Source organism: Phaethon lepturus, unplaced genomic scaffold (genome assembly GCF_000687285.1).
Source record: "Phaethon lepturus isolate BGI_N335 unplaced genomic scaffold, ASM68728v1 scaffold28423, whole genome shotgun sequence".
Taxonomy (NCBI): domain Eukaryota; kingdom Metazoa; phylum Chordata; class Aves; order Phaethontiformes; family Phaethontidae; genus Phaethon; species Phaethon lepturus.
Genome location: NW_010530165.1, coordinates 4838 through 14176, shown reverse-complemented (window position 1 = coordinate 14176; position 9339 = coordinate 4838). Strand labels below are relative to the sequence as shown.

Here is a 9339-nt window from a genome sequence, read left to right as displayed (position 1 = left end):
GGGGGGTAGGCCCTTGGGGCAATAGAACCTGGGGTACTCATGCAGGGTTGGGTTCTCCTCACACTTGCACTGGCCCCACGGCTACACCCAAGCACATATGGACCAGGCCTAGGCAAGAGGCTTCCCTACAGAAAGTAGCTTTCAGGATAAAACCAGAGAGACTGGGCTACACTTCAGTCCTTAAATAAATACAAAGACAGCAACCACCCTCAGCCCCGGCCATGGCTGCGGCAGGCACCTGCCTGCGAGCATGGGACCTCCCGCAGCCGGGAAAGTCACCACCGTTACCCGCTCCTCCAGGGAACCAAAGCCTCTGGACCAGAGCAGCTCCTGGCACGCTCCTGGGAAACGCCGGCTCCTCTTCACTGAAGCCCTTGGCTTGGGTCTACAGCGATGCCAGGTCTGACGCCTTGTGGGGAAGGGGATGGCTGCAGGGGACTGACCCTGTGTTGGCCACCACCGTGACGGCACCTCCTTCACAATTTCCTCGCAGGGATACACTGCCGAGCCGCTCCAGGCTCCAGGTGCGGCCACATCCACTGCATGTCCGTGCACGTGGATAGGCAGCCGGAGGAAGCTCCTAGATATATACACACGGGCACACACACACACCCTACTCCTCTTCTGCCGGTAGCACAGCACAGCCGGTCCTTGGCGTTAGGGCAATCTGGGACCTGCCTGTTCTGAGACACAAAGAGAGGGGCAGCACGAGGTGAGCGTGGCTCTTGGTGCCCAGATAAGCCCCATGGGAGGGATGCAAGCCATGGGATGGTCATTATCCCCAAGCACCAACTGCCATAACCCTGCAGGCTGCCGAGGCTCAGGCTTGTGCCATTTTCGGATGCTGCGGGGATGGTGGGGGGGTGCGCAGCAATGCCATGGCAGAATCATCCCCTTGGCGGATCAGAGATGGGGGCTGAAGGGAAACTGCCACTGCTTGGCAAGCTGTTCCCCCATCCCTCCCCTCAAGTGTTCAGCCAGCTGCCCAGGGTCTTGGGGTGAAGAACAGGGGTGCTCCCCTCACCAAGGGTCCAAGCCTTACCCAAGTCCTTGGGGACCGGTTTTACCCCCGCTACTGCCTGGGCATTCTGGCTGCGAGCCATGGCGCAGGGCGGGCGCCAGGGATACTCCGCCTGCAGGAGGCGATGGAACAGAAACAGCGAATTAGCAGAAATGTGAATCACAAGGCTGCACTCCATATTTGATTGCCAGGGTGTGAAGAAGAGGACGAGGCTGAGTGCTCATGTGCCAACAGGACATGTGCTCAGCTCCCTGCTCACTGACTCCGGCCCTGGAAAAGCCGCTCACTTGGAGCAAGCCCCAGACCCGCTCGCATGGGACCCCTCTGCTCCCCCTCCTGCCAGCATGGGTAGGCACTCACCGGGGGAAAATGGTGAAAGTTCTGTCCCGGTGTGTCGGATCTGCTGCCACTCGTCGAAGCCATGGTACATGGGGTGAGCCACGGGGGGACTGTACTGGTACTGGTACACAGGGCAGGCAGGGCCCAGCGGCCCTGGCAGCGGCTCGGGGTGGAGGCCCTCTTTTCGGGGTGCAGCCTCTCTCCAGAAGCCTGCAATGAGCCAGGGGAGATGCTGAGGAGAGCCCTGAGGGCAGCTCGCTGCCACCACCCGTTGTCCAGCTCAGAGCTGCCCCTCCACCCAGGAAGGGTTTTTCCCCCCGTCCCCACCTGCTTGTGCTGTTTCAGCAGCTTCTTCAGCTTCTCCTTCTCCTCCTTCTCCCTCTGGCAGTCATCCTTGGAGGCTCGCAGCTGGGAGCAAGAGAAGGTTAGTGCAGAGCCCACCCTGCTACCCTCCAGGTCTGTGGGGCAGGGGATGCTGCCATGCTCTGCAGGAAAGCCTGCACCAGTTGTCCCCCCTGTCAGACCACTGGGAAAGGGGCAAGAGAAAGAGACGAATGAAAGGAGATGCTCTGTCAGGGACAAGCAGCAGCAAAACCACCACTCCAGCCCTCCTATCCCCTCTCAGCCCCTGCTCCGAGATGGGTACAAGGGCTGTGACACTGCGGTGAGCACACTTCTGACACACCCATGGGAGACATGGGGCTCCCGGGGTGCTGCTGATGGCACCCAGTGCTGCTCACCTGGTTGTTGGAGAGGATCAGCTGCTTCTGCAGCTTCTCCAGCTGCTGCTTCAGCTCTTCCTTCTCCTCGTTCATCCTTTCCCTGTCACTCCGCTCCCGCTGGAAGTCCTCCTCAAAAATTTTCACCTAGCAGGAAAGAGGGCTGTGGGTGCACCTGGCCAAGGGTGGAGAGCTCCTCCAGGCATCCCTGACCACACCAGCTATGCCAAGCTCTAAGCATGTGGGTTGGCACAGTGGCCCACGGCTGTAGTCCCTCCAGCTGAAGGCCTGGAAGATGCTGAGTTCAGTCCCCACTCCCCAGCGGCACAGACACCCGCTAGGACTGCTGGGCGGCTCCCGGCCACACCAGGCTCTTTGCTAGGGAGGTCCAGGGCACATAGCTCCCTCCCTGCCTCCAGCAGCTCCGTGTCCTGCCTTACCTGCTGCTTGAGGAGCTCATTCTGGGTCAGCAGCTCCTGCTGTGGCACTTTCCCTGCTGGCTCCATGGTGCTGGCAAAAAAGGGTGGCGGGGAGGCCTGGACATTCAGGGCCTCCTCTAGTGCCTGGAGAGGAAGAAGAGGAGTAGGGAGTGGGGTCAGAGCAAGATGCTGTGCCCATGACATCTCCAGAGGGCCATGGGCACATGCCCAGCATGGGAAGTGAGTATAACTGCGCAAAAGGGACTGCAGATCCCCCCCTTTCCTGGGAGCCTAAGGAGACATGGTGGGCATTGTCTGGCACAACGTTCTGCCTGGGCAAGGAGCTGGGCAGGAGGGCATTGATCAGGGCCAGTTTCGGATTTGAGAGGAGAACAGGACAGAGAACATAAAAGACATTTTGCAGGGAGGGGTTTTGCCCTGGCCCCCACCTTGTTCAGCCTCTGAATCTCCTTCTCCTGGTACTCCCGCTGTCTGGTGACCGGAGCCAGCTGCTCCTGCAGGAACCGCATCCTCTGCTGCAGGTCCCTCACCTCCATGGCCAGCCTCTCCTTCTCTGCCTGCAGGACCCGGTGGGGTGGAGATCAGCCGGGGCAGGGCGATGGGGCTAGCAGCTCCCCACCCTCCCCAAAGGACTTGCCTCCTCTGTTTCAATCCGGGACTTGGCCAGGAGCAGCTTGCGGTCAAAATCCCGTTGCTTTTGCTCCCGCTCTGACTCCAGCTCGGACAGTGTCCTGCGGGCCTCAGCCAGCTCCTGGTGCAGGTCTGTGACCTGCCGGGAGGGAGCGGGGATGTTGGCCTGCCTGAAAGGACCCATACTGCTGGGGAGGAGGCACAGGCAGCCCCCAAACTTTTCCCTGCAGCTGGTCTCCTCCAAGTCTCCCAGCTGGCACCCAGCAGAGATGTGTCCCCCAAACACCCAACTCCGAGCATCCAGCCTTACCTTCTGCTCATACTTCTGCTTCGTGGCTCGGAAGTGCTGATCCCATTGCTTATTCACCTCCAGCAGCTGCAGGGAGAGAAGGACAGCTGAATGGGAGCCCAACCCCTGTCCCAAGCCAGCCATGGCAGTCCCCAGCAACGTCCCATGAGGAAAGCACCTCGGGGACCAGCTGGATGGCAATCCTGACGCCAGCAGCACCTCCCTGTGGCTCCACAGCCCTGCCCCAGTCTCCCCATGCCGTCCCAGCCACGTGCCCCTGCCACCCGCTCCCACCCTGCTCCTGGCAGTGCCTCCCTCCCAGCCTCATCCTCACCTCCCTGCGCTGGTGCTCCAGGATCTTCACCTTCTTCTCCTTGGCCTCCAGCTCTCCTCTGCCCGGTGCCTTCTCCACCGCGGCCCCGCTCTGCTGGACGCGCACGGGGGGACCCTCAGGGCTGTGCCCAAGGCCGGCTAAACACAAGCCGGTTCCCCTCCCACAGCTTCCCCCATCCCTTTGAGACCCTGAGAAGTCCTGCTGGTCATACTGGGACAAACTGGGGACCCGATTAAAATGAGGCCACATTTGCTGATGTGTCAGCAGGCTCCCCGCCTCCTTCCCAGCCCTCTCTGAGGGCAATGCTGCGCTCTCACCTGCTGCTGCTCAGCAGCTTCCCTCTTCCCACTGTCCTGGCTGCTCAGCGTCACCATCCTCCGGAGCTCTTGATTCTCACACCTGCGGGCAGGGAGGGATGGGTCAGTGGGAAGAAGTACCTGCAGCAGCCCCATGCCCCTCCCTGCCGCCCACCCTCACCTGAGCTTCTCCAGCGCCTGGTTTCTCTGCTCCAGGTCCCGCTCCAGCTTGGTTCGCAGCTCCTTGTTCTCACTGTGCAGGGTCTCACACAGTGTCTGCGGGGACAAATGCCAGCAGCATGAGGACTGCTGCCAGACCCAGGAGCCTCCTTGGCCACTCACCTGCCACCAAGCCCTGGCCAGGAAGGACTTGGTGGAAAAAAAAACAAACAGGGGAAAACCTCCATGAAGAGCACAGCCAGCCCTCACTCACCTGCAGGAACGATGTTCTCTGCTCGTTCTTGTGCACCTTGGAGGCCAGGCGCTTGAGCTCGGAGGCCATGTAGCCCATGCGCACGAAGACCTGGTCCTTGCTGGCCTCCTTTGCGCAGCCGCTCAGCGTGTTCTCCAGCTGCTGCAGCTGGGGCAGCAGGTTGGCATCTTCATTCGGTGGCTGCTCCAAGTCCTGGAGACGGGGAGGGGTGAAGCATGGTCAGATTGGTTCAGGCAGTATTGCAAAGTTCCCTCTTGGGGCAGGTCAGCCTTGTCGCCCATCCAGGGCTGTGGTGGGGAGCTGGGTGGGCACCAAGAGACTCTGCAACAGCTCTTGTTACGCTGAAAAATTGTGTTGGCTTTATACAGGTTTGATTCCCAGCTGTTGGACATGGGACACCATGTCCCTGGGTGGAAGGGGACATTACAGCAGCCCTCCCAGCCCATGGATACCCCATGCTCCTCGGCAGTCTGAGCAGACCACGCACCCAGCTCACTGATAGCAACGAAGGCACCTCCACCTCTAACCCCTTCTCCCCGCAAACTCTCGCCATCGGCACCAGGACTAGAAACCCCAGCTCCTGAGACTGTCCTTTCAACATACACCCCGGTCTGCGCCAGGAGCTGAGGTTTGTTGCATGAGGGGTGGTCTTACCCCAGTCCCATCTCCTCCTTCCTCCTGTCCCCCGGCACAGCTCTGCGCTCCCCTGCCCACCACGGCACACCAGGCACCGGGAACTTGGGCTCTTTGGCAGGCAGCAGCCAAGAGGGTGATGCACAGGATTTAAATGATGGTAGGGAGAGCCCAGGTCAAGGCACACCCACCAGCATCACGGCACACCCCCACCCATGCAGGAGGGGTGTCCCCAAAGGACTCATCCTCCGCTGCTGTGGCTGATTAATTCCTCCACCGCCTAGGAGACACCGCTGGCACAACACACCTGGCACGGAGCACAGCGGCACTGCCGGGGAAGGCAGTGGGGACATGCCGGCACACCCTTGGTCGCACCACTCCCAGCCCTGCTGACTCATCCATGGGAACACCCCAGGCAGCAGTGTGTGGGCTGAGGAGCCCAGCATGTCCCCAGCACCCTGGCCCCAGGGTTTATAGCCCCAAAACTGCTATGGGAGGGTGTGTGCAGGGCATAGCATGGCCATCTCCTCCTGCCATCGCTGGCTGACAAGGGGAGGCAGCAAGGACCCAAGCCCAGCCAGAACAGCTGGAAGAGCCTGGGTGCAGGCACAGGAGCAGCACTTGGCTCAGGTGCCAGCAGCCCATCACCAAGCAGATGCCATCCCATTCTCCATCGCCCCACAGCTGGCACCCCAGGGGAGTCCAACAAGGCTTGAACTCTCCTGGAGCTTCTCTGGCCAATGCAAATGGAATTGTGCAATGAGAGCATGTCCCTTACTGCCACAGGTCCATGTAAGCTGACATTTGCCCTATCTGGGCTCCCCATCCCTGCTGCCTTCCCATCTGACACACACGAAAAGCTGGAGCAGGACAGCCAGGGGGACCTTCAGGTGGCAGCACACAGAACACATGGAGGTGCCCGGGCTGGGGCAGACCCTGTCAGCAATGACAGGGCTTGGAGAAGAGACCTGGTCTCCCACCCAGTGTGGACATCAGGAGGTGAGCATCAGAGCATCGCTGACAGCTCCTCAGGTAGTCACAGTCCTTCCCCTCACTGTCATGTGGATTCTGGAGGCACCAGTGTCCCAGTCTGGCTGCGGCTGCTTCACTGGCCCTGTGTCCAGACAGCCAGGCCAGGCCACTTGCATGTGGGAGCCCTTGTCCCTGGATGGCAGCCTGCACATCGTCCCCTCTCCCCCCCTTGGCCAGGTGAGAGAAGCGGTACATGCTGGGGCACAGGTGCCATTGCTCCTGAGTCCTCCAGCCCCAGCAAGACATGGGGATGACCAGACATGGAGCTATGTGGTTCCTTCCTGCCTGCAGACCAGCCAGGTCCCCTCATCTTCATCGGTGGTGGAGGCTGGGTACTGCAGCACCAGCACTGTCCCGGGGGCTGCATGTGGGGCTAGCTCTGCTCCCCTGGGAATGCCCGGGCACAGTTTATTCCGCCTCTGCAGTTTGCCCAAGGGCCACCTTGACATGGGTCCCCCAGCCCTGCCTGTGCCCGCCAGCAGCTATGCCACCAGCGCACATCGCTGCCTGTCTGCGCACCCTCCGATGCCCCCAGTACCACCACCACCACACCACCCAGCTCAAGTCTCCACCTGCCACCCACCAAATCCTGCAGGTATCAGGGCTACTCACCGCTCTCCCGCTCTCCTGGGGAAACCCCTGCGCTTCAACAGTGACGACCTCGAACTCCGAGGAGGATCCCTGCAAGGGAAGGCAGCCAGGTCAGGCCTCCCTGGGGAATGGCAACCCAGGATGCCGATGCCCCCCCGCGCAGAGGCAAGGACCACCAGGACGGGAGCACAGCAGGAAAGCTGACTCCTCGTTTCAGATTTATCCCCATTTCTAGAGGCTAAAGGCTGCCTCCTTTTGCTTTAACTAGATGCAGACTCTCCCTCCAGCCATGCCAGCACCAGCTCTCACATTCACCAGACTCACACTTGGAGAAGGTTTCCGTGCTTCCATGTCTGTCTGGGTCCTGCCCGGGGTGGCCTGTGTGGAGCTGGGATCAGGTCCAACGGCTGCAGAGAGGGGAGAGGACACAGCCATGAGCCTTTTGGAGAACAGGGCTTCTCCTTGCCCGGTGCGAGGATGCAGAGCGCAGACACCCCATGAGGTCAGGCACCAGTGGATGGTTTCTACCCCTAGTTTTCATAACTATGGGGACAGGACAGAAACCTCTCTCCAGGAGAAGTGAGGACAGCAGTGGTTTGATACATTCCAGGATGACAGGGCTGCAAGAAACTTTCACAAAAGTCTCCTTCACACCTCCCTTCCCCTGAGCTCAGGATCCTGAGCCATCACGTTATACCTCCCCACCAAGCCCCACGTCTCCTACCTCTCGTTTCCACCAGGTTCTCCAAGGAAGATGATGCAATCAGCATTTTGTTGTCCTTCACAAGGTCCTCTGCCTTCTGCCGCAGCTTGGATGCTTCCACCTGCGACTCCTCCAGCAGCTCTCCTGTTGTGGGCAACAGAAGGATACTCACTTTCCTTCCCCAAGTGCCTGCCCTGCAGCAGCCCCATCCACCAACACCAAGCCCCCTGTTTGGGTGGCAAGTGCCCAGCATAATCCTTCTTCATCCAGAATGAACTTTTCTTGGCCAAATCCAATGGCAAAGCTCTACCAGTGGCTCACTGGCAACAGTCCCCCATGCTGACACACAGAGGACTGGTTACAGGAGGCAGCAGGAGAGCACTGCATCTCTCAGACATCTTCTCTGCTTCCCGGAAGAGATGAATTTAAGTCTAGGTGGTGAAAACAGGGGTCCAGCCTGCCACTTTGGGGTCTGGCACTGGCAATGCAATCCTCTGCCCACCCCAGGCGGCTGCTCTCAGGCCAGCGGGTCCCAGTCCCAGGTAGGGGCATGGTGACACGACGGGAATCACGAGGCAGGTGGAAATTTGGCTGCTGAAGCAGGACTTGAAAGCGGAAGCTGGGTCACGAGACTGAAAACAAAACTGGGGGTGGGTGGGGGAAGGCAGCCAAGGAGGAGAAAGGGGGTGGCACGACTTGGCTGGGGCATTTCAACACTGGCATGTCCCTGCCGCTGCAGGGAGCGCCCAGCGCTGGGGTCTTTGAGCAGCACCCGGGAAAAGCCCCTGACCTGACAGGGGTTGCAGGAGGTGGGGGCTTTCATCAGTGGCAGAACAGATCCCAGCATCTGCAACCTGCCACTGCAGGACTCTGAGGAGCTGACCTTGCTCCATCACTTGCCTTTTTTTCAGCCAGTTATTCCACCATAAAGCACCCCAGGATTTCAGCAAAAGCCTTGCTCCCTCTGCACCCCCGTATGAAAAAGCCCAGACATCCTCCTCAACCCCAGGACAGGGAAAGCTTTGCTACTGCCCCAGTGCCAAGACCCCCAGCTTCTTATAGGACCCTTCCTCAACAGAGCCAGAAACCCCCAGGCTCGGTGGGCACAGGCTGAGCTGCCCCAAAGGCAAACCTCATCCCCCAGCCACGCAGCAGTTACCGATAGACTTGATCCCCTGCATCTTCTCCTTCAGCCGGGTGTTCTCCTCCACCAGTCGCTCAAAGGCTGTGGATCCATTCTCCTCTGAGCCCCCACCGGGGTCATAGATGCGATAGGGTCCTCTCCCTTCCATGCCTGCCATTCAGTCTCCTACCTCGCAGCCAGGCATCCCTGCAAGGCAACAGAGCAGACTGTCACCTTTCTCTGGCCCTGGACGGCACCGCGGTCCCCTGGTCCCAGGCGTGTGGGGGCCTGGGGTGCCGTGCCAGCAGAGGCAGCGCTGCCTCACTGCTCACCGGCAGCAGAGAAGTGTCCCAGGTGAAGGCACTTCCCCCTCCAGCCTTGCTTGGGTGAACGTGCCGGGCTGACTCACGGCCACGAGAAGTGTCACACAAGGAGGCATCACCAGCAGTGCCGCTCAGGGCTGGCTCTCACCCCTGCGGGGCACGGGAGTCCCCGAGGAAGTCGCAGCTGCCTGCTGCTGCATCCCGGCAGGGATGAAGACCCAGCCCAGGAGCATCCACCCATGCCAGCACAGACCCAAGGACCATCACCGAGGCATCCCACTCCCTGCAGGGTATTTTTGGTGGGCAGAAAGGGTTGCTGGGGGCTGTTTGGGGAGGGGCAGTGTCTACAGCCACAAATGCCTTAACCCACAGTGGGTGGGCTGTTTGGGCAGCAACACGGTAGGGCAGACGCGCCTCAGCAGGCCGACAAGGA

General features: G+C 60.4%; 1 protein-coding gene across 1 annotated transcript; it reads right to left on the bottom strand.

Moving 5' to 3' along the window:
- Positions 1-524: 524 nt before the first annotated feature.
- On the bottom strand, positions 525-8795 carry TNIP1 (TNFAIP3 interacting protein 1). Its single transcript, XM_010284197.1, is given in 18 exon segments — positions 525-683; positions 1043-1133; positions 1382-1412; positions 1414-1556; positions 1688-1768; positions 2101-2226; positions 2520-2642; positions 2948-3072; positions 3153-3288; positions 3460-3525; positions 3773-3865; positions 4090-4171; positions 4250-4344; positions 4502-4693; positions 6779-6847; positions 7082-7164; positions 7482-7604; positions 8620-8795. Coding segments are annotated over 18 exon segments (1827 nt in total). The 5' UTR covers positions 8762-8795; the 3' UTR covers positions 525-657.
- Between the last annotated feature and the right edge of the window lie 544 nt (positions 8796-9339).